The following is a 26,482-nucleotide window of genomic DNA, read 5'->3' as shown; positions in this document are numbered from 1 at the left end:
CGGAGAGTTATTCAAGGCTTATTTGCTGGAATAAATAATTTGTTATTTTTTATGTACAATATTCACCACTCAGCCTACGTGGTTACAACTGAGGATCTATCTGACTGTGAGATAGTGGCACTGGTCTAGAAAGCTAAGAATAACAGCCGAGAAGATTCCATCGTGCTGACCTCAGGCCACCTCATAATCTGTAGGCCTTCGGACTGAGCGGTGGTCGCTTGGTAGGTCAAGGCCCTTCGAGGAATTTGCGCCATGGGGTTTTGTTTTGTGTACATAAAATATTCAACATTCACATAAAAATACAGTATAACGATTAATACATTTTCATAGACATGACGAGCAGTGATCTTTGCTCTTCTAAATAGTTCACTGTTGGAGTATTTATCCTAAAAGATTCTCTTGTGATTGTATCCAGCATCATTTATAACTACAATACAACGGACTCCCGAGCTGAAGCTCATGAAGTGGTACTTAAATCTCCACAATACGACCTTCAAGTGCATCCCAAACATGCTTGATAAGGTTGAGATTGGAAGAGCAAATCGGCCAGTCTAAACGGGAGCCATCCTTAGTTTCCAGGTAATCATTCACCTGTACAGATTGAAGTGGAAAGGTATTCTTACCCAAGAAAAGAAACTGTGTTCCAATTACTTCCGTGAGAAGTCCACCATACTGTAGGAGAATGACTTATCTGAAAACGTGACTTCTTGTAGACCTATTAGCGAACACAACGTGATGTCGGCAGTAAAGGATACTTCCTGATGCCATGAACGGTAGTGGCAGCTGTCATCGCTCTCGAATACGCACAAATAACCTGTCTTCCTATTGTTATTATCATATAAATATGACGTCAGCATAGTGAGGCTTTGTTAAGCCGTACGCAATGCCAGATTCTCTTCCTGCAATTAAGACTCTTTCGAGAACTAATGCAACTTTCATCTTTAGATTTTATATTTTCATTTCCCCTACGGAAATAGTTGAAATGTAAGGAAGCACGAGTGGTTACCCTTGTTAACCTTCCTCTAAATTTGTGTCTGTAATATACTGAATAGACCACCCACACTACGTTCTATCGCATTTCTGCAAGCAAGATTTGAGTTAGACATGACTATCGATCCGAAGTCGCAGGCCGCGGAACGTAACTTTTTACATGGAATCCAAAACACTGGGACATAACTTTCTTTCTTAATCTGTTTACCCTCCATTTGGTTTTTCCCTCCAACTCAGCGAGGGATCCCACCTCTACCGCCTCAAGAGCAGTGTCCTGGAGCGTGAGACTTTGGGTCTGGGGATACAACTGGGGAGAAGGACCAGTAACTCGCCCAGACGGCCTTACCTGCTATGATGAACAGAGGCCTTGTGGGAGAATGGGAAGTCTGGAAGGAATAGGCAAGGAAGAGGGAAAGAAACGGCCGTTGCCTTAATTTAGGTAACATCCCGGCATAACATGGAGGACAAGTGGGAAACCACGGAAAGCCACTTCGAGTATGGCTGAGATGGGAATCGAACCCTCATCTACTCATTTGACCTCCCGAGGCTGGGTGGAACCCGTTCCACTCCCCGTACCACTTTTCAAATTTCGTGGCAGAACCAGGAATCGAACTCGGGCCTCTAGGCGTGGCTGCTAGTCACGCTAACCACTACACCACAGAGGCGGACTGCGACGTGACTTTCCAGTTTAAAATCGTATTCCTATTGACCAGCATTCAAATATCGCTTGGTATTTCAATTGAGTTTGCTACCTATCATATAAAACAGCGCCGGGCTGAGTGGCTCAGAGGGTTGGGCTCTGGCCTTCTGAACCTAACTTGACAGATTCTATTCTGGCTCAGTCTTGTGGTACTCGGAGGCCTCGAGTGTGAATCTCAGAAGTCGAAGGATTTCAATCCTAGATTGAGTGGAGGAATGGAGCTCAGTACAGTAAACTGAGGAGGAGTTATATGACATGCAGAAGGCCCAGTTTAAAAAAAAAAAGAGCCAGTCAATAAGCTGACCAGATGATGCTCTAATATTTGCAGACCAAAGCATTTTATGAGCTGAATGTGTCACAGGGTTTCATTTTTAGTTTTCTATCTGTGAACTTCATATTTTGGAATATTTCATTAACCTGGTCGAAGAATCACATAGACCGCTTTGATGCGTGGAAATAATCTATTTAGAGATCAAATACAAGCTTTCGTAGCTAAAGTTTCATATTAAACCACCTCTCATTTATTTTAGACATTTTATGGGGATTATGCACACACATGTATGTGTGTGTAAAAATTTTTACTTACCCCTGGTACGTAGGACGCTGTGTCTTTACCATTACACATGGTGAAAGTGAGGATGGATATGACGATAGTAAAGATGATGGCCAAAGTGAGTAGCCCCAAGTCCTGAAAAAAAAAAAAAAAAAAAAAAAAAGATGCAATCAGTGACACTGTAAGATAAGTACACCAACAAGTAACCATTATTTAAGGAACATGAAATTGCATAATTACTTTTAATCATTGAAAGTTTTTGTTTTGTGTGTCCTCCGCGCCTACAATCTCCGCAGCCTGCCCGACACATGGATGTTTCCAGAGACCACGAGGCAGACTGCAGTGCGCTGACGTGATCGTCTGTGACGTCAGCCAGCGCTATAAAAGGAGCAACGTTTCTCGCCTCTCCAGGACTCCTACAGTGTCCAACGACCAGACTACACCGCAAGTCAGACACGGAGGTACCCTCTTAAAAATTTGTTCTGAACAGGCTGTGATGTTTCACCTCTGGACATTGCCTCACTCATCCTTCATCCCGTAGCCACGGCGAGCACCCATCCAAGCATTCTGCTACTCACTCAAGTCTCCTACATTGCTCCGACTCCAATAATAGCATTCTGCTATATATGAACACTGGACGCAAGTTCCTTGCAAGTTATACGCCTCCTGTTAGCATTCTGCTAATACGAACTCTCTCTACAAGTTACACTTATTATTATACATGACCGATAGTTTTCGACTATCAAGAACAGTCTCTCATTTGAACAGACTGCCTCATCAAGACAAGATTGAATGTATATAGGAATCTCAATTTGTACCTATGTAAATATTATTCAGGCCCTCAGCCTACTACCTTATATTAATATTAAACGTGTGCAACTCAACAAGCTTCAAGAAAAGTTTCGTTCTATTTCATGTACATCTATGTATATAAAGTAGCTTGTCCTGACTGACTGACTGACTGACTGATTCATCATCGCCGAGCCAAAACTACTGGACATAAAGAAATGAAATTTTGGGGATATATTCATATTAAGATGTAGGTGCTCGCTAAGAGAGGATTTTTGGATATTCCGTCGCTAAGAGGGTGAAAAGGGGGGTGAATTTTTAAAATGAGTGCATCTATATCTCAAAAGTTTTAAAGTTTAGAGATGTAAAAATTGGTATTTAGAATCGTCATTAAAAATAAAGGAACACTTATTTTTTTGTTTTCGGAAAATCCCAATAGGAGGGGTGAAAAGGGGTGAAAAATGGGTTGAATGCCTTTAATGGCGATACTTATATCTCAGAAACTGAAAATATTACAGACCTGAAAATTGGTGTTTGGGATCTCCTTTAAAAATAAAGAAAGACGTATTCTTTTGTTTTTGGAAAATCCAATTAATGGGGGGGGGGTGAAAAGAGGGTGAATTTTGAAAATGAGTGTATCTATATCTCAAAACTTTTAAAGTTTATAGATGTAAAAATTAGTATTTAGAATCTCCTTTAAAAATAAAGAAACACGTATTGTTTTGTTTTCGGAAAATCCCAATAGGAAGGATGGAAAAGGGTGAAAAAGCGGTTGAATGCCTTTAATGAGGCTACTTATATTTCAGAACCTGAAGATATTACAGACCTAAAAATTGGTATTTGGGATCCACTTTAAAAATAAAGAAAGAGGTATTTTTTCGTTTTTGGAAAATCCAAATAATGGGGGTGAAAAGGGGGGTGAATTTTAAAATGAGTGTATCTATATCTCAAAACTTTCAAAGTTTACAGATGTAAAAATTGGTACTTAGAATCTACTTTCAAAATAAAGAAAGACGTATTTTTTTGTTTTCGTAAAATCCCAATAGGAGGGGTGAAAAGGGGTGAAAAATAGTTTAATGCCTTTATTAAGGATCCTTATTTCTCAGAAACTGAAGATGTTTCAGATCTGAAAATCGGTATTTGGGACCTCCTTTATAAATAAAGAAACATGTAATTTTGTTTTCAGAAAATCCAAATGGGGGGGGGGGAGGTTAAATGGGGGTGTATTTTAAAAATCTTAAAACTTTAAAGGTTTATAGATGTAATAATTGGTATTTAGAATCTCCTTTAAAAATAAATAAACATGTATTTTTTTGTTTTCGGAAAATTCTAATAGGAGGGGGTGAAAAGGGGTTGAATGCCTTTAATGAGGATACTTATATCTCAGAAACTGAAGATATTACAGACCTGAGAAGAGGTATTTGGGATCTCTTTTAAGAATAAAGAAACATGTACTTTTTGTTTTTGGAAAATCCAAATAGTGGAGGGTTGAAACGGGGTGAATTTTTAAAATGAGTGTATCTATATCTCAAAACTTTCAAAGTTTACAGATGTAAAAATTGGTACTTAGAATCTACTTTCAAAATAAAGAAAGACGTATTTTTTTGTTTTCGTAAAATCCCAATAGGAGGGGTGAAAAGGGGTGAAAAATAGTTTAATGCCTTTATTAAGGATCCTTATTTCTCAGAAACTGAAGATGTTTCAGATCTGAAAATCGGTATTTGGGACCTCCTTTATAAATAAAGAAACATGTAATTTTGTTTTCAGAAAATCCAAATAGGGGGGGGGGGAGGTTAAAGGGGTGTGTAATTTAAAAATGAGTGTATCTATATCTCAAAACTTCGAAAGTTTTCAGATGTAAAAATTGATATTTAGAATCTCCTTTAAAAATAAAGGAACAAGTATTTTTTGTTTTCGGAAAATCCCAATAGGAGGGGGTGAAAAGTGTGAATAAGGGGTTGAATGTCTTTAATGAGGATACTTATATCTCAGAAACTGAAGATATTACAGACCAGACAGTTAGTATTTGGAATCTCCTTTAAAAATACAGAAACATTTATTGTTTGTTTTTGGAAAATCTAATTAATGGGGGTTAAACAGGAGTGACCAATTGGGGTGAATTTTTAGAAATACTATATCTACAGTATATCTCAGAAACGTAAAATGTTGCAGACGTAAAAATTGGTATTTGGAAACTCCTGTTAAAGTAAAGAAACAGGTATTCTAGGAAAATCCAATGAAGGTTGGGGGGGGGGTGAAAAATTGAAAAATTTATTGAATTAATTGTGTTACCGTGTTTTTGCGGTAGGTAGAGGTGAAAGAAGGTGCGGGCGTGAACGGGTCTCAAACTACGAAATTAAGGTTAATGTAAAATTTAACCAGGTTATATTTTCTATTCAAAATTAAGAAATAACAAGCATGGCAGGTACAGAGTAGTAAGGCAACAAAGTATAGTTACAATATTTACCGGATTTGGGCTTCGCGCCCCGACTTCACAATTCTTGGGCAATCAGCCCAACCTTACTCCAAAATAAGTTTTAACAGAGGGGCAGAAAACCCCATTCATGCTCAGGAGCACTTGCTCCAAATTACACAGAAAAGCCTCCTCGAGGCATACAACACTCAATTTTCAAGAAAGAGCCACTCGCTCTCAAACTTTAAGCCTCTCAAAGGCCACACCAAACTCCACCTTCAAGTTGTCCTCTCAGGACATAGACACAGGGGTAAAATGCCCAACCTACTGAGGTCTATTAAGTGAGAAAAAGATTAATTACATGACCTCTAAAATACCAATTTGAGAGGAGGCGAACTTGCGCTCCTAATACACTTTGTTTAAAACCTACTTGGCACTAGGCCGTTAATACAAGGGCTAATCCCATACTAAAGAGGTGACTTAAGAAAGAAACAATTTACATTACCGTTACGGAAGAATCGGTTGAGAAAAATAAGTTCACCTCAGAACAATATGAGTGGGAGCTCGAGAGGGTTAAGCACTCTCTATCCCAATATGTAGTTTAAAAGATAGAATAAATACAGAGTGTCTTTACATTTTAGGGAAAGTTACATGGTAGAAACGCTTCGGACCCGCCCCGAGAGTTAAACTGCTGAGCTAGCAAGAAAAGAAGTTATTATACGGCCATTACCTTATTGTTGAACTGCTGCCCGAAGAAAGAGGCGCTTCCCGCCCCCTGCTATGAACCTTACACACTGAAAGATGGTACAGAAGTGGCCCAGAGACCCCAAAATCAGCAGTTTATATACTCTCGCGGAAAGTTCGAGGCGTTTCAGGGAAGAAAACACCCGCCCACAATCACTTTATTGGCTAGGGTACAGCAACATATCCCCTTTGGAGAAGATACGCCTGATTGGATAGAAATTAATTTTAAAAATTCGGGATTGGCTAAATACAAAACAAGGGGAAAGAAAGGGGTATACAGCCAACTTAAACAATAACAGAAAGAAATTTAACAAGAAACAAACTTTTGAAATAAAAATTTCTCAAAAAAAAACAACAGTTCTTTCACTTCGCACTAGGGTGCACTATTGTTGATTTCCCAGTAGTGACATCTTCTGAGAAACTTGAAAATTAATACCGTAGATAAAGTTCAGACTTCCTCCAGCAGAGGAGTTTCAATTGGCGCAAATTTTAAATAAGCGGCGTGGAGGTGTACCGCCCGGTACAAATTGTATGAGGATACTTACATCTAATAAAAACTAAAATTGTTACAGACGTAAAAATTGGTATTTAGATCTTCTTTAAAAATAAAACGACGCTTTTTGGGGGGGGGGGGCGGAGAATCATTTTTGGGAGCGAGTGTGAAAAGGAGTTGAATTCGTTTCATGGGGACCCATATCTCAAAAACTGAAGATAATCGGCATTTAGAAGATCCTTTAATATTAAAGAAACAAGTACTTTTTGCCGGAAAATTCACTTCAGGGGGGCGGGGAGTGTGAAAGTAAGTGAAAAAAGTGAATTATTTTTTTGGGAATACTTATATCTCAAAACTGAAGGTAACGCACGTGAACATTGGTATTTGAACTCTCCTTTAAACATAAAGGAACACGTTTTCTTTTTTTTTGGGGGGGGGGAGGTAAATCAACTTAACTGTGGTGGGGTGAAAACGGAGGTGAGGCCAATTGATTTTACTGTTTCTAATGCACTTATAAGGAGCCTCCGTGGCTCAGGCGGCAGCGCGCTTGCTTCCCACCGCTGGGTTTCGTGGTTCAAATCCCGGTCACTCCATGTGAGATTTGTGCTGGACAAAGCGGAGGCGGGACAGGTTTTTCTCCGGGTACTCCGGTTTTCCCCGTCATCATACATTCCAGCAACACTCTCCAATATCATTTCATTTCATTTCATTTGTCATTCATTTAATCATTGCCCCAGTGGAGTGCGACAGACTTCGGGAGGGCTAATTCATTCCATTCTTGACCCGGTTGAATGACTGGAAACAGGCTGTGGATTTTCAGTGTACTTATTCTGATCACATACCGATCATTTTTTAATCTCTCCTGGGTTCGTTTTCAAGAGCCATCTTTTCCTTTGGAGAACCTTCTTAGATTACAGTAGATTCTTCTGGCATATAAACAAAAATTTAAACATATTTGAAATAAACGATAGATATATGATTGACCGTGGAATTGTTCACCTCTGTAATAAGGTCAATAATGCACGGAAGTATGTCATTCGTATCGCCAGAAGTCTGCGCACTTGCCTGCGGGCGACAATGGTGCTGGTCATACTGTCATCATTGACAACGACAGCAGATGTAATTTACCGCCAAGTAGAGGTTCAGTACCGCCAAGGCACCCAAGACGACACTACGCCGGATCTCCTCAAGGATTTGATCCACATTAAAAATGCTTAGGCTATAGGAAAAGATGGCAAAGATTTAGGGACCCAACTGACCGGGTGGAATACCTGGACCTATCCCGGGAAGTACGAAATCGATTGCTGGAGAAAAGATTGAAAAATGGGAGGAACGTTGCCGTAATCTGTCAGAAAACAAGTCAGATCGCGAATATCGGTGGGTTATATATAAAACGATAAGCATTCAATTATAAATTTCAGTATAATACCGTAGTGAAGCACGGGTATCTTGCTAGTATTATATAAATGTGTTGAAGCAAGAAACTTTTATGTTGTGCGTTGTATACAACAGTTTTCCTCGGTTTATGTCTGAAGAAGGGGCTTTAATTACTTGGTTTGGTATACCGAAATACAACAGCGACATCAATAATAATAATTTCGTGTGTGGCTATTTCTAGCCGAGTGCAGCTCTTGTAAGGCAGACCCTCCGATAAGGGTGGGCGGCATCTGCCATTTGTAGGTAACTGCGTGTTATTGTGGTAGAGGATAGTGTTATGTGTGGTGTGTGAGTTGCAGGGATGTTGGGGACAGCACAAACACCCAACCCCCGGGCCATTGGAATTAACCAATTAAGGTTAAAATCCCCGATCCAGCCGGGAATCGAACCTGGGACTCTCTGAACCGAAGGCCAGTACGCTGACCATTCAGCCAACGAGTCGGACGACATCATTAATGACCCACTTGAAACATTTCAGGGCAAAAGGTGACACCATGCTACCCAATGTTTGCAACATTATAAGGAAGTGGAAATTATGCAAATCTTACTTCTTTACAGAGGAGAGATGTGTTCATTGCGATGTCTAGGAACCCACTATCCCACCCTCCTGTACCACCTGACCGCTCCCATATCCTATTTGCGCATGCCCGATCTCCTAATAAAGAGCAGCACCCGCTATCGTCCATTGGTCAATGTGAAGAGAATACGACGTTCCCATCAACAATGATAATTAGATTGAGTCACCAACCATGGCAGAATAAAAGCACAGGTAATTACATGTGAAGGAAACTGTGTGGAATACAGAAGAGCAAATATTCGCGGTATTGTGTCAAATCGAATGCACTGCACTCACCCACATCGCCCTAGGCAAAACAAAATTCGCTGTTACCGCCCTCGAGAATGCTAGAGACCGTAAAGCCACTTCGCGCCCCTTGCCTGGGGGCTTATGGTCGACCTAATCAATCCAGAACAATCGCTTTGTCACTGATCCGAATTATAAATTAATTCCGATTTTCGCCACTGTCCAACATAGAGTGCGCTGCTGTCGCCCTACAGAATACTAGAGACGTAAAAGTCGCTTCGCAGCCCTAAGCTTTGCTTGATCACAGTACAATGGTTTTGTCACTAGCCAGAATTATAAATTAATTCATCTACAGAATGATATTAGTTCCTTAGCAAACAGATTGGTAGGACTGTTGATTCCCCAACTACGTCCTCCGCGAGAACGATAGTCATTCCGCGCGTAGCTGAATGTAGTGAGAATATTGGATAGCACGGCGTAAACTATTAATTATTTCTGTACCGGGCGGTACACCTCCACGTCGCTAATTCAAACTTTGCGCCAGTTGAAACTCCCCTACTGGAGGAAGTCTGAACTTTATCTAAGGTGTTAATTTTCAAGTTTCTCAGAAGATGTCACTACTTGGAAATTTTGAAGTTTCTGAACTGGGTCGTTTTCGATGTATTTTTGTTTTGCCTGTAGTAAGAAGTGTGAACTTTCTCTTCTAGAGGACACTACTGAAGAACTACAATGGTGCACCCTAGTGCGAAGTGAAAGAACTGTTTTTTGGAGAAAATTTGAATTCATAAGTTTGTTCTTTGTTAAATTTCTTGCAGTCATGGTTTAAGTTGGCAATATTAACCCTTTCTTTCCCTTTGTTTTGAATTTAGCCAATCCCGAATTTCTTTAGTTAATTTATGACCAATCAGGTGTATCTTCCCCAAAGGGGATATGTTGCTTAACCCTAGCCAATAAAATGATTGTGGGCGGGTGTACTCATTCCTGAAATGCCTCGAACTTTCCGCGAGAGTATATAAACTGCTGACTTTCGGGTCTCCGCGCCACTCCAGTAACATCTTTTGGTGTGTAAAGTACATAGCAGGGGGCGGGAAGCGCCTCTTTCTTCGGGCAGTAGTTCAACAACAAGGTAATGGCCGTTTAATAACTTCTTTTCTTGCTAGCTCAGCAGTTTAACTCTCGGGGCAGGTCCGATGCTTTTCCACCATGTAACCTTTCCCTAAAATGTAAAGACTCTTAATATCTATTCTCTCTTAAGCTGCATATTGGGATAGAGAGTGCTTAACCCTCTCGAGCTCCCACTCATATTGCATTGAGGTGAACTTATTTTTTTCCTCAACCGTTTCTTCCTTAACGTAATGACTGTTTCCTTTTTAAAGTCACCTCTTTAGTATGGGATTAGCCCTTGCATTAGCGGCCTAGAGCCAGATTAGGTTTTAAACAAAATGTATTAGGAGTGCAGATCGCCTCCTCTCAAATTGGTATTTTAGAGGCCATGTAATTAACCTTTTCTCACTTAATAGGCCTCAGTAGGTTGGGTATTTTAGCCCTGTGTTTATGTCCTTAGAGGACAACTTGAAGGTGGAGTTTGGTGTGGCCTTTTATAGGCTTGAACGTTGAGAGCGGTTTGCTCTTTTTGAAATTTGGTTCTGCGTGCCTCGAGGAGGCTTTACTGTGTAATTTGGAGCAAGTGCTCCTGGGCATGAATGGGGTTTTCTGCCCCTCTCTTGAAACTTGTTTTGGGGTAAAGCTGGGCTAATTGCTCAAGAATTGTGAGTTCGGGGCTCGAAGCCCAAATCCTGTAAATACTGTAATTGTACTTTTGTTGCCTTGCTACTCTGTACCTGCCATGCTTGTTATTTCTTGATTTTGCAAAGAAAATATAACCTTGTTAAATTTTAAATTAACTTTAATTTCGTAGCCTGAGACCCGTTCACCCCCGCACCTTCTTTCACCTCTGCTGTTCCACAGATACCTCGGAACAATTTCATTATGATACATTATATCAAGGTAAAGGTAGGCTACTTCGGCGGTTGAAGCTTCCGTTGGCTGGAGCGCTATGACGTCACGGGATATGAACGATAGCGAGTAAGGTACACAGTCGCAGTACAGCAAGCCTGTGAGTTCTCGTGCCTGTGAAACATCTTCTCAATCTTTCATCAAATAATAGTCTGGTTTAGTCCGATTCGATAAGTAACGGCACTTCCAATAGATTTAAAAACGTGAAAATGCGTTAAATTTCGTCACATGCTGAGCAGATAAAACATCAACTATCAAATACGTGACATATAATACGATAAGAAATAAAATATTGCCATGAATCTCAAAATAATTAATTTATTTCCTGATGAAGTAAATGTTTATATCAAATGGCATAGGAAAATATACATCATATGGACATCTTTATGGAATTATATTAAATTATTAAAACGTACGTGTCAGGAGACTTAATTACTTGATGAACCAGCCCAAAGCTTAGCCTTCTTATTGGCATATTTTCTCAGTGCTAGCTCCTTACTCTTTGCATTAAATGTTTATCCTAATAAATGTCCTGGTCCTTACATAGAGACAAATTATTTTGTCATGGAATGCTAGAAATTTTGACTAAATAATAGAAATGAGAGTTTTCATTATGTTTCTGCATCTGGATACAGTCTTACCGTGAAACACACCATATGAAGTTTCGAACTGGGCTATGTTTTTTAACCACTCATGACTGGGATGTGTGAGGTCCCCTTTTGTAATAACCGAGATCCAGTAACAGGGCTCTTCTCGCACGACATGTTTGTCTCTTTCTTCGTATTTACTGTATATCGGAACACGGATACTGTAATATTTCACGAGCTTCGAAATATATTCAGAAATATAAGTTATTAGCACATAATAATGTTAATGTTATTGGATTTTACGTCCCACTAACTATGTATTTGAGCACCTTCACCACTGGACTGAGATAGGACCTAACCTGCCAAGTTGGGCTAAGAAGGCCAGCGCTCTACCATTTGAGTTGCTACTCAGCCCGGCTATTAGCACATAACAATAATTATAGAAAATATTATTTTTATTCAGTCATTTATATCTGATACTTTTTTACCGTACTAGCTGTAATAATGGAGATATTCAAGAGTTTATTACAAAGTGTTTCAACAATCAAGCATTGCTGACGAGGAAGCATTGTTATGCCATCACAGTAGCAAACTGGCTATGATGGTTGTCGTTATTGTCTTTATAATATGCAAAATAATAATAATGTTATTTGTGTTACGTCTCACTAACAACATTTACGGTTTTCTGAGAGTCGAGGTGCCGTAATTTTGTCCCACGGGAGTTCTTTTACGTGCCGACAATTTATAGCGCCACACACGTTTCCATAATATGTTGACTGCGTTTTAATCAGTACAGTGGTTCTACTTCATATACTGACAACACGAACACTGTTCACGTAGTGAACCACTATAAAAGTATTATGTATCCGTGATCCGATATACAGTAAATACGTAGAAAGAGATAAAAATGTCGGCCGGTCACTTGCTTTCTTGGCTTACGCTGCGTGACCCATCAACGATAGACCCCAAGTGTAAGCGTACGAAATGTAGAGCATAGAAACCTCTACAAAATAGTCCGGGATGGCACATACCTATTTCCAACCGGCTGCCCTCTAGAAGCGATTTTATGCAACAGTCCATGGTAAAAAATATAACTCCTTAAAATTAAATAAATGTTTCGATATTATCCTCGAGTTCCTCATCAAAATAAGTTGTTTGACCTCCTCCAGTATTTTATAAGGATTAGAATAACCTTATCAGGACATTATTTGCATGAATGGTTCAGAAGTTATGACCATTTTAGACTGTAGTGGTAATAGGAAGGGCGAGCGCTGTCTCATATCACATGACGTCACGCAGAAGGCGGCCAGGGAGAGAAAAAAGTGAGCGCGATGCGGGAAGAGACCCCCCTGACATTATACTACAAGTTATTAATACACATGATATGATGAAGAATTTCGTATCATGGCTTAAAAATGTTACTTTTTGTAAATGGCATCCTTCAGATGGCCGTCAGTGTTAGCAGTGAAAGGTCCGGCACGTTCACTCTTACTCGCCATAACCTTACGTAGTGTGACTCTTGTTACTTCCTCAATTTGGGAGCGAATATTGTTTTCAGTTCCTGGACGTTTCATCGTTTGTTAGCAAAGAATTCAGACGTGAGAAATCCCCAGAGACAAAACTGCGCACGCGGATAGATTGGGCGAACACATTACCAAACCGGCAAAGAAGACACTCTGGAAACATTATTTGTAAAGTTGTCATGAACATTTCTGCTTTATGATAGTTTGCTCCGTCCTGTTAGACCCACGAGAACTGCATATTGACAGTCTAACGACGCACTTCCAATGTTACGAACAGCTCTAATATAATTTTATAAACCGGACGAGTTGGCCGTGCGGTTAGGGGCGTGCGGCTGTGAACTTGCATCCGGAAGACAGTGGGTTCGAATCCCACTGTCGGCAGCCCTGAAGATGGTTTTCCCCAGGAAAATGCTGGGGCTGTACCTTAATTAAGGCCGCTTCCTTCCCACTTCCGGCCTTTTCTATCCCATCGCCGCCGTAAGATCTATCTGTGTCGGTGCGACGTAAGGCCACTAGCAAAATAATAATAATACTTTTATAATGATCTGATGTGACTGAGACAGTCCCACCTGCGTCCGTTCTTCCCAAAGAAATGAAATTGCGTAATTACTTTTAATCACTGAAATTAATTCTATTATAAACATTGTAAGGCATCCAGTACCTAAATGTTTGCTTGTTTACATAGCCTAGAAGTAAAAATGGACCTATTCACACACATCATCAGATTGTTTTGAAAATGCAGTTGAGTGTGTATCATCTCCGGAATCTGTGTACTGAAAATTCGATGCGCCTGTAAATCTCTGCGCAATCATTTTTGCACCACTTGCATGTTGTAAGGATGAAACTCAATAAACGGATGCAACACTGACACACATTTCTGTCCGGCTTACGAATGCCGACGTTGGACTTGGCTCGCAAGCAGCTCTTACTGTCGAAAGGTACTGCAAGCTGCAAGCCGTACGTTGCCCACCATTTGTCGTCATGTTTAATACAGATGCTGGTGTTCTGAACTACCTCATCCATCCCGTAATCGTCTTCCACGTTGAGACGTGTCTATTCCGCCCCAGTTCAAAATGTTGTCAAAACAAATGGCATGACACTATTCGCACACTTGAAAAAGGTTTCGACTTCAAACGCGCGATGTTCGTTCGACTGCATACTGACTGCCCAGGACGTGTTGTGGCGAACAGAAAATGCTTTAAACGGCACCGCGTAAAGGTATAATCCTCTTCTTTCTAGGATTCTGTGGCCAGCAGTGGCGCACGTTTTAAAATGAGTCATTGCTCCTGCTATACCACATACAAGAAAAATGGCGGCAAACTTCCTCTTTGTTTCAACACCAATGAATGAGCATTTCGTTCTATTCATTTACTGCTCTTACACCGATAAATGTCCGACTCGTTGGTTGAACGGTCAGCGTACTGGCCTTCGATTCAGAGGGTCTCGGGTTCGATTCCCGGCCGGGTCGGGGATTTTAACCTTAATTGGTTAATTCCAGTGGCACGGGGGCTGGGTGTATGTGTTGTCTTCATCATCATTTCATCCTCATCACGACGCGCAGGTGTAAAATAGAAAGACCTGCAACTGGCGAGCCGAACCCGTCCTGGGATATCCCGGCACTAAAAGTCATACGACATTTCATTTACCGATAAATGATTCCAAAATAAAGTCGAGTTATAAGGATTTCATTTTAAGAATATTTGATAGTAGTTTGGAAATATATGAGGGACAGTCTTTGCATACATACAGGTACAAGTAAGCTTTTACTGATCTGTAGATACCAGTACGGCATATTTGTATTGTGCCAGTCATTAAGTTATATTAGTTTTTAAAGGAGTGAAAAATGAAGCATGCTCAGTCATTGCATAGAAACCTGGTGGACCTTAACCAAAAAGTATCAAAATTCATCGGCACACTCATCCTATGAACAACAAACCAACAACAAACACACTTTGAGGTGACGCTGTGAGTGTGCTCCGTGTTTATCCCGCGCTAACTGCATTTAAAACAGCATATATAGTCCGTAAGTTGTGTGAAAAGTGGTGTTAAGTTGTAACTAGTAACTAGTGTACGTTGGAAGATGCCTTCAGTCAAAGGTGCACACGAAAGACTGGATAAATTTGAAGCAGCTATGAACAGGTTCGAGGCACGCCTAGAACTTGTTGATGGCTCCCAAGGCTCCAGCACAACCAACCCTGCTGGTAATTCCCTGGCTTCCTTGAGGCAGGAATTCATGGAATTTAGGTCAGCGATAACCAGTGAACTCAAGTCGCTTAGAGATGAACTAAATGATCTTCAACATAAACTGGAGGAACATGACGAGCTACTGGATGAGGCAGAGCAGTACAGTAGAAGAAACTGTTTGCTCATACATGGTATCGCCGAGGAACCAAATGAAGACATTTACAGAAAAGTGAAGGACGTATTCTCCAAACATCTAGAGTTGGAAGTGCCCATGGAAGGGATCGATAGAATCCACCGAATTGGAAAGCCTCAGAGGACAGCAGCAGAGGTACTAACAGCGGGTAAGCGGCCGATTATCGTCAAGTTCACTCGCTACTGGGAACGTGAACGCGTGTGGGGTGCTAAGCGCAAGCTAAAAGGCACGAAAATCCTGATCACTGAATCGCTGACAAGAACACGTAAGGCAATTTTAAATTCTGCTCGGGACAGATTCGGCATGAGAAATGTGTGGACACTAGATGGTCGTATTGTAGTTCTGCTTCCAGACGGCACTAAGAAGATTATTATCACGAATGCGGATTTGAAATATTTAAAGTTTTTTTAGTGGGATAAACGTTAACAACTATGTTTCTTGTAATTATTATTGTTGTTGTTATTATTATAGTGTTTTTAAGAATGTGTGAATGTGTGTGTAAATGCCGGCAAGTGATTGTTAGCTGTCTCATTCTCCAGGAAGTCGAGGTGAGTTTCCTTCTTCTAAATAGCATGTATTGTTATCTTATAATCTACTTGTTGGAATTCTTAGTATTCAGCTAGACAGTTATTGTGCACCTGGACCTGACCTTGGCAGTGACAGTATCAATAATCCCTCGCTCTCGGTCTCTCCCTTCTCAGCAAGTACCGGTACTCTGTTGAAACATGCATTGTCGTCCTCTTCTTACAGTCTACAGTGTTGCCATGTAAATGCTCTTTCTCTTCCGGCGCACTACGACGAAATTCAAGCAATACTAACGGAAAATAATTTACATATACTTTGCATCTCTGAAACCTGGCTGTCTCCTAGCATCCCTTCCTCCATGGTTGATATCGATCGATATGATCTAATACGCTTCGATCGGTCGGATGGAAGGCGTGGTGGCGGGACAGCGATTTACTGTAGAAACGATCTACAGAGCCGAGTGATATGTACTTCTTCCCAGGGTGTACGAACACGGCCGGAATTCATGTTCGTTGAAGTAAATATCAACAGACAAAAAGTGATGTTTTCTGTCATATACAAACCGCCTGGTGTAACTGATATGACCGAATTCGAAACGTCTTTACTAGACTTCCAGGCTATTTATGAACACATAATCATTATGGGTGACTTTAACTGTAACCTACTTAATACGACTCATGACAGTAAACGATTAGTAGATTTGTTTAGTACCTGTAACATGCCCATTCTCCCACTACAACCCACGAACCACGTGTATGCAACAAACCGTTTATCACACACACTCATAGATCTCATTATAACGAACAACCCAGGTAAAGTAATAACCCATGGACAAATCCCTGTACCATCCATTTCGACCCACGACCTTATATATTTATCCTATTCCCTCAAACTGCCTAAATACAAACCCAAGTACATAACTGTCAGAAATACGAAGGACTTAAACTTGGATTACTTGAAATATGACGCTTATCAACTACCGTGGGACGATATACGGAGTCTAAATGATACTGACGCTAAAGTTAACTTGTTTAATACGATGGTAAAGAACTTATATGACAGACATGCCCCCAAACGTCGAATAAAGGTTTCTCGCCCTTCTTGTCCATGGCTAGATGATGAAACCAAGAGAATGATGGCCCACCGTGACTCTTTATTTCGACATTATAAGCATACCCTAGATGACGCAGACTTCGAATCTTACCGGATCTTAAGAAATCGCACAAAGCAATTAATCAGAAATAAAAAATGTGCATATTTCCGGAATTTAGCTAACAACATAAATTCTAATCGTGCTTGGGACCAACTAAGAGCTCTGGGAATAGGAAAACATCAACAGAGACAGACAACTCCTGACATTCCACTTGACGAACTGAATGATTACTTTAGTAGAATAAATATTCAACCTACCCCAATTAACTGTACCGTCTCACCGCCCTCCCCTCCAGCCAATCCACCATTCACATTTCACAGTGTCACAGAAAATCAGGTTAAAAAGGCTTTGTACTCGATTAAATCAAAGGCCACAGGTGTAGACGATATTCCTATTGCTTTTATACATAACATTATGGGTGCTGTCCTGCCTATACTGACGCACATACTGAACGTTTGTTTACTAAACGGAACTTTCCCAACTGTTTGGAAAACAGCCAATATTATACCGGTACCTAAGAGTTTAGACCCACAATCACCCTCTGACTATCGTCCGGTGTCCATACTCCCTGCGCTTTCTAAAGCCTTCGAACGTTTAGTACACGAACAGGTTCTGGAGTACCTAAATAAAAATGCTCTTTTGGACCCTTTGCAGTCTGGATTTAAGAAGGGGCACAGTACCGCGACAGCACTTTTGAAGGTTACTGAAGACATTAGAAATGCTATGGACAAACGACTGCTTACTATACTTATCCTTCTTGACTTCAGTAGCGCCTTTGACACTATAGACATTCAGACTATGATAAAGAAAATGGAACTACTAAATTTTGACCTGGCTGCGCTTAAGTTTTTTAGTTCTTATTTGAGTAACCGTCAGCAGCGTGTAACAGTAAACGACCAGGTCTCTAAATGGAAAATTAAACTTAGTGGTGCCCCACAGGGCAGTATTCTAGGGCCCTTACTTTTCTGTATTTATATCAATGACATATCATCGGTGACAGGAAATAACACACATCACCTCTATGCTGACGATCTTCAGATTTATCGACACTGCAAGACTTCAGACTTAGATGAAACAATACAAGATATTAACAATGACCTCCGACGACTCAGTATATATGCACAACGAAATTCTCTTATACTAAACGCCACAAAATCTCAGGCAATCATAATAGGAACACGAAAATTACTGAACTGCTCAAACAATATTGCAATCCCGCCTATCCTACTGAATGGTAACATTATTCACTACAATAAAACAGTTAAAAATCTGGGCGTAATTATGAATGAAACACTTGATTGGTCTGATCACACGAAAATCATCTGTAAAAAGATTTTTGGAGCGCTACACCCTCTTAAACGGCAAAGGGATGTATTTCCATTTGAGCTTAAGGCCAAACTAATACAGACACTGGTTCTCCCTATTCTTGATTATTGTGACGTTGTTCTAGTTGATATGACAAGAGAAGAAACACTTAAACTTCAACGAGCACTGAATTCCTGCGTGCGATTTATTTACAATATTGGGTACGATGTTCACATTACTCCATACTATAAGGCTCTCTCATGGCTGAAGCCTGATAAACGTCGGCAGCTACACATTTTAACGATGGTATTTAGAGTACTAGCGGAAAGTCAGCCACTGTATATTTCTTCTAAATTCACCTTTCTATCATCATTTCACAACTTAAATACACGTTCCAGATCCACTCTTTCTATTCCAGTGCACCGCACAAATAAAATTAATAGATCGTTTGTAGTGACCGGCACTAGATTATGGAATTCCCTGCCAGCTCAGGTCAGAGAAACTAGCTCTTTACAAAGGTTTAAGGTCACCTGCCGAGACTACCTGCTGAGGACAGCTAACTGAATGGTTGAAGTATGAATGTGTGCGCGCCTGAGGATAAGTCATTATTAAGAGTTCTTACTTTTAATTAGTTTTATTATTAACTTAGTAATGTATTTAAAATTGCTCTCAATTCTATTAATTTTTTGTTTGGTTTTAACTATTTTAAATATCTCATAACTTTATGTATGGTTTTGATTAGTATGTGGTTAAATGGAAGAGAGGGCCTCGAGCCCTAACTTCGCCACTGAAAAAAAAGGCATTAATAAATAAATAAATAAATAAACAACAAAACTACTAATACTACTACTGTTATGAGCTGCACTTAACACTTTAACAATCTTGCACAACTTTAAATATGAAATTGTTACCAAATTTAGATTTACATCCATAAGGTTGAAAGTTGAGTTTGATAGGAAGTCCACTCATACGTCACCTAATGTAGGTCATAAATTAATTATCTAACTTTCTAAGCGTCTTTATAGGAGATATGGCACAAAATAGAGAGAATGGCTTCATTGATTTTTATCTTGTAATATTTTCATTTAGAGTAGGGCCTCTCAAACGCCCAAAATCTCACGCGTGCAAACTGCGGCGCAGAGTTCCTGTGCACAGTGCATCGGTCCCACTCGGCTCGGCTCGTACCAACGCTTCGTCTCTGGGCTACTCTGCTAAACTCGGCTCAACTCGGCTCGGATTTGGAGCGCTACGGAGCAAGTGAGGAAGGGGGAGACAGGCGTAGCGAGCGAGACAGGCGTGGGGAAAGAGAAAGACAGTGCTATTGCTCCAAATCGAGGAGTGGGGGTTTGCACTCTGGTCAGCCAAGCGAAGTCGTCTTTTGCACCGTGCGTAGTGGTGCATGCACTCTGATAGGCCCTGATTTAGAGACTGAGACATTCGCTGGCTCTCAGCTTCATGCACTCAGCGCGTCGTCCTTATTGTAAGGGACTTCGTGTGCATCTCCTGAACGAGAAAGAAGGGGTGTTTCAACACTTCAAGAATCAGGTACCGGTATTCAATAAAGAAAGGCAACGACTCTGGAAATTGAAAGATAGATTTTTAAAACTAGTAATATCTGAATCGTGAAAGAAGTATGGCATAAGTAAATGGAAGTGACCGTCATCCATCCAGGGGCAACATAAGACGTAGAACATCATCGAAACAAGAATGGTTCATTTGACATCTGTCACCAATGATGAAATACGTTGGCGATATGGATTCGCACTAATTACAGATAAGATGGGGTAAAGTCGACGGCATGATACTGGCAAACATCCATTGCAGAGGTTTGATCATGGATATTTGAGCAGGAAGTTGGAGGCAGCTCTGTCTTAGCACCCAAAACTACGACCTGAAGATTTCATATTATCACCCTGAGTTTGAAGTTTGATAAATAATCTGGATGAACAACAATTAATAAGAGTTAAATGGAAAAACGATGAGCTCATCAGCTCAGGTCACAACAATGACTTAAAGTCAAACTTTAGTTACAATTAAGAAGGTTTTCAATACAATGGCGCACCGAACGATTTGGACGTGCGGTCAGGGGCACGCGGCTGTGAGCTCGCATCCGGGAGATAGTGGGTTCGAATCCCACTGTCGGCAACCCTGAAGGTGGTTTTCCGTGGTTTCCCATGTTCCCACCAGGCAAATGCTGGGGCTGTACCTTAATTAAGGCCACGGCCGCTTCCTTCCAACTCCTAGGCCTTTCCTATCCCATCGTCGCCATAAGTCCTATCTGTGTCGGTGCGACGTAAAACAACTAGCAAAAAAGAAGATATAGTGGCTGACATATGAATGAGCATGCTAGCTCTATAGGTACATTATTTGAAAAAGCATAATTGCTCCACTTTAGGAGACTGAGCTCTAAAATCTACTACAGTCCGGCCTCTCAGAGGCACAAGTTTCTTAGATCACTTTGAAAACAGGGTTTACTGTCACTTCTGCTCGGCAGTCTGGTCCACAATTGTCTATAAATAATTAGAAAGTAAACATGGGCAATACGTGCCCATACTAAACGGCCTATATGAACAGAAAGCAAAAGGTTTAATAAAATCGGCCTTGAACAAAATGCTAGGAGGCATTTTGATATACACTTTGAAGAACGGCTAAAATCCTTCTGGCCCGAAGTTACAGAGGCTAAGCCTAAACTACAGAGGGTGACTAGTTGGCTACAAATATTAAGTTCCAAAAATGTTTCGAAGAAATTTAGAGATTTAGAAAATCATAGTTATTCCCATACCAAGTTAAATGGGAATTAAAAGGAGGGTGAACACTCTTTATTCCCTAAATTACATATTTCCCAGCAGGGGTTTGAATAGAGTCCTTAGACTTGCCTGAAAATTAACATTTGAAAAGTGATATTAAACTTTATGGAAATTTACACTAAGAAATCATTTTGAAACCTTCCCCCCAGTTTTACTTTCTGGAGCTATGACAAATCTGAATGTCTGCCATTACCTTGAGCTGGTGGGCAAGGCTTTTCCCTGCCTCCACTAACGCCGTATGCATTCTAGACTGAAGCGATGAAGGAGACAAACTGCCCCAAAGCGCCCAGCCTATATAGCAGTGGGGAAAGCTCCAGAAATATCTAGGCAGATGGCCTGTACACACCCCCAATTTTAATTTGCTACAAAAGTATTTACAAAAATGTCTGATTGGTTGATAACTTCAGGAAGAAGGAAGCCGTGGTAGTGCTGACAACTTCAGCACATACAAACACAATGAACGAACACGTAAGGTTTACCAACTTATACACTAGCAAATTCCCTTAGAAATTAATTGTCCGTCCTCCCACCAGAGGGGGCACATAAGTCGACAGTAGAGACATCTGAAAATTAAAAGTTCAAACTTTTCCAATACATAGTTTCAGATTGAGAACACAGATGGCCTTCTAAAAGCCGCGCAGTTCAATTGAACGGAGTAGGTGCACCTCCGGTACAACAACAACAATAATAATAATAATACCTTTCTCTTGTTAACCACGTCTAATAATTCATTACCTCAACTGCTTGGTTTATCTGTAATGAAGATCTAATTCATTTCTTGTTGAACTGGAAGGAAGTAGCTCAGTTCTAAATATGGTACCATTCAAGTATTTAAATCGAATAAGTGAGGATGATCGTTGTTAGAGCCGTAAACTGAATTTCGTTAAGGTTCATGACAGGTGACGGTGGAGCTGGTGGATACAAAACCACCATTTGTGCTGAGTACTTAACATAATGTTCATAAAACGTCACGCAGAATCACGGCAATAGTTATGTGTTATTACTCAAACTGCTCACAGAAATGAATTCTAAATGTGACCGAAAAAATATATTTCAATATATAGGCGGCCCAGCGCCGTACTGTCTACTTATAAATGTCCCGCATGGAATAGTGATTAACGGGATGTCTAATAACAAATGTTCACAGGGGTACTACAGCCTGTAGGTAGGTGACGTCAGGCTATGAAGAGATAACAACCGGACGGCCGCTCGCTGCATGTTCCTTAGCGCTACCCGTCTAATTCACCCTGTTGCGTTAGCAAGCCTCGTTTTCGAACGCTCAGTTGTAGGCTGGTATTTGGTACAGTACCACTACAGTTCCTGTCAACATATTGAGGGTGGCTGATGTGTTCAGCTACGACGAATACACAGACATAATTTTAATCTATGAAGAATCTGGTTGGAATACAGTTGAAGCTCGCAGACGGTACACGCAGGAGTTTTCAAATGGCCGCGTGCCTTCTATATACGTATCTTGACGAACATAATTGAAATCAAGGGCACATACGATATACGAGCAATTTTTTGGTGGAGTAGAATGTTTTATTTTATTTTGTGCACCTTTGGCGTATTTTCAAATGCACTCTGTTACAGAAAGTGTGTAGTAGAATGACTGCAATTTTTTCACATCCGAAGTACAGGGTGATTCCTTCCACCCTGTACAAACTCCAGGGATTGATCGCGGAGAGGATACGAAACAAAATTGGTCTAATGAACGTATGTCCGGAAATGCGTGGTGTCCATGCTAGCGACCATGTATTCAATCATGCTTTGTTACAGAGACTGCTGGCCAATACGCGCTGTACCATCCCGCCACAGTTACAGTATGCGTGGTTCCCTCCTAGAGGGTGGTACTGTTCTTCATACGTCATGCCCTAGCACCTCTCCTGCTATAGTCATTGGTACCGTTGTGTCCGAGGCACTTCTCGTGCTGACTCACCGGTAGTGGATGTGTTACAGCGTTGTACACAATAGATCCGTATTCCACTCGAGAGCTTGCCGGCATGGAGTTTACTTACGGCAAGGCAAATGGCAACGGGCGGCGGGCAGCTCGTTTGTATCGGGAGACCTATCCCCGCCGACAACAACCACAGCATTTAATGTTTGCAACAGTGTTTCGCCGTTTGTCTCAGACAGGGTCGTTTAAGGAAGCAGGAAATCATGAAGGGCATACCTGCACTGTTCAGACACCAGACGTGGAGGAAAATGTGATTAACACTGTGGAAGGCGACCGCCGTGTCAGTGCCAGGCAGTTGGCCAGCCAGTACACGGTAAGCCAGACGACCGTGTGAAACATTCTCCATGAAAATTGTTACCACCCTGATCACTTACAGCTTGTACAGGGCTTACTAGTGACAGAGTTTCCACATCAGGAGCGATTTTGTCAGTGGTTTATTCACCAGGCAACCACGATTCCGGGATTTGTGACATCCATCCTATTCACAGATGAGGCTAACTTTATGCGAAGTGGTATCTTCAACTTAACAGTCGTCTGTGGGATTGTATGCAGAACCCCCATGGTTTGGTGCCAGCGAATCATCAGTAGTGGTTCAGCCGGAATAATTGGCGACCGTGTTTTGGGAACAGTCTTCTTTCTACGTTGCCTAACAGGCCGGAAATATCGGCGTTTCTTGCGGGTGACATTGCCTCCCCTGCTGGAAGATGCACCATTGATGATTCGCAGGGTTATGTGGCTTCTACATGATGGTGCTCCAGCCCACTTCGCCGTGAACGTCCGGGCGCATCTCAATCGTGTCTTCCCTGGTCGATGGATCGGACGAGGTGGTCCAGTTGCATGGCCTGCTCGTTACCAGATCTCAACCCGTGCGATTTTTGATTATGGGGCAATCTTAAAAGTATCGTGTATGCAGAGCCCATTCCAGATGAGTTGCTGTCACTGCTCCGGGTTGGCATCTTGCTATTAGATCGTGCTCCGACGAATACTTATTTCAGTTGTTTGAACTGACAGTTCGACGAAGTTTTTAATAGGTAGTCTTTCACGCTTCGTAATGCAGCTGACACGATGAGACAAGGATATGTCAATACCTGAATGAACATTCTACAAGTAATCATGAAGATGATTCTCCGCAATGGTACAGATGAAGGTGAATTCTTCGAAGTTATGTAGTCATGAAAATGAAAATAGGAACGTCAGTATCATCAGATGATGATTTATCCCTCCATTAAGAAAGCTGCCTCCGAAAGTTGCATACAGGTCTCGGAACTTCTGAAAATTTCAGTTTGCCGATACTAGACCAAATTATTTTTCGATAAGGGAAAGAAATGCTTTACTTTTTGCAACTCTTACCGATGTCTATTTTTTGTACGTAAAAGTCAGTATTTTATATAATCGAAGTCACTCGAAATCAGGAAAGCTTACAAATTGAGATGTATGTTTACCTGTATTTTTCAGCAAATTTTCGGGAACATCAAATCTGATAAGACATGGAGGGAGAGAGAGAGAGAGAGAGAGAGAGAGAGAGAGAGAGAGAGAGAGAAAGAGAGAGATTGCTATTTGCTTTACGTCGCACTGACACAGATAAGTCTTATGGCGACGATGGGATAGGAAAGGCCTAGGAGTTGGAAGGAAGCGGCCGTGGCCTTAATTATGACACAGCCCCGGCATTTGCCTGGTGTGAAAATGGGAAACCACGGAAAACCATCTTCAAGGCTGCCGACAGTGGGACTCGAACCCACTATCTCCCGATTACTGGATACTGGCCGCACTTAAGTGACTGCAGCTATCGACCTCGGTAAGGGAGAGAGAGAGAGAGAGAGAGAGAGAGAGAGAGGCACTTAAGGTATTTCCGCGGGGTTGGAGGACGGTAGCGAACGAGCTCAGTTCGCACTTCATGAATGCAACACGAATTTAGATTTGTCTGTTAGACTCACTACAATAGACTGGACGTCACATGGAGAACCACCAATATAATTCAGCATGAGCCGCCACTAGTTCAAACGTGTCTGATAGTCATGAGGTGGCGTGTTTTCTTCGCGTATATTAAAAAGAGATTGTCGATCAATGGAGTCATAAACCTTCCGGAAGTCAACAAACGTACTGATGGTTGCGAGGTTTTGCGTGGCTCGAAGTTTCAAGGTGGATTTCAGATTGAAGATTTGTTCGACGGTTGATCTGTTTGGTCTGAAGCCAGTTTGATATTCACCGACGAGGGGCTCGAGTTGTTCTTGCGTACGTTGTAAAAGACAGGCGGATATGATTTTATAAGCGATGGGTAAGATGGAAATTCCTGTGTACTTATTTACATCAGATTTATCTCCTTTTTTGTGAAGAGGGTGGATGAGTGCGCATTTCCATTCGTCTGGTAGTTTTTCACTTCCCGAAATGTCTTGAATGATCTGTGTGATCTGGTCCTAAATTTTTCAATAGTTCTGCGACGATTCCGCCTTCTCCTGACGTCTTTCCATTCTTGAGTTTTTTGATGTGGTGATGGATTTCTTCTTGCATTGATAGTTTGTCTTCGGGTCTTATGTGTTCTGGGACTGTGTACACGAATCGCTCAGGTGGTTCAGGACAATTGAAGAGGTCAGAAAAATAACGTGCTAGTTCTTCACACTTTCCTTGGTTAGTGAGTGCCAGTCTTCCGTCTTGTTTTTTGAAGGTCAAATTTGGTGGTACGAAACATCTAATTCTGTTCGGGACACTTTTATAAAAAAAAAAAACTCGGATGTTGTGATTTCTGAAGTCATCATCGTTTGATTTAAGTTGCTTAGTTATGTAATTACCTTTAGTTGTCCTGATAGTTCGGGTTGCCTGTTTGCGGACGTCGAGGAAGTGTTGTAGTCTTTCTGGATTTGTGGATATTGTATTTTTGTAATGCGATTCGGCGAGCAATAATAACTTGATCGCAGTTGGAATTCCACCAGGGGTGTTTTCGTTTCTTTTTAGTGAAATCAATTCTTTAGCTTTTCTGATAATTTTGCTGCAGAAGTTCGTCCAATTGTTCACTGGTTCTTTATCCCATTCTTCCGCGATTTTTTCGTTGAATTTTGGAAGTGTCAAAATTTTAGGATGTAATGTATTTTAATGAATTCTCTTCGGCAAAAATTTAATTCTGATTCTTGTAAAGTAATGATCCGAATCAATGTTTGCTCCTCGTCAGATTGGAACTTCATGGGTGGTTCGTAATGGGCATGGAAGATGGCAGCATGATCAATATGGTATTCACTGAGATGTTGAATGGGAGGTCTCCAAGTTTTCTGTTTGTGTGCAGGTTTCCTGAAATGGGTAGACATAACATTGAGGTTAAA

General features: G+C 41.1%; 1 protein-coding gene across 1 annotated transcript in view; it reads right to left on the bottom strand.

The window, feature by feature from the left end:
- Positions 1-26,482, bottom strand: part of LOC136874663 (uncharacterized) — a 159,487-nt gene that overhangs the window by 19,293 nt on the left and 113,712 nt on the right. The window contains exon 3 of the mRNA XM_067148294.2: positions 2,277-2,378. Coding sequence (XP_067004395.2) covers positions 2,277-2,378 — 102 coding nt within the window. The remainder of the gene's footprint in view (positions 1-2,276; positions 2,379-26,482) is intronic.

The sequence above is a fragment of the Anabrus simplex genome, chromosome 5, assembly GCF_040414725.1.
Source record: "Anabrus simplex isolate iqAnaSimp1 chromosome 5, ASM4041472v1, whole genome shotgun sequence".
Taxonomy (NCBI): domain Eukaryota; kingdom Metazoa; phylum Arthropoda; class Insecta; order Orthoptera; family Tettigoniidae; genus Anabrus; species Anabrus simplex.
The sequence above is the reverse complement of the archived record's forward strand: the minus strand, read 5'-3'. Positions and strand labels throughout refer to the sequence as shown.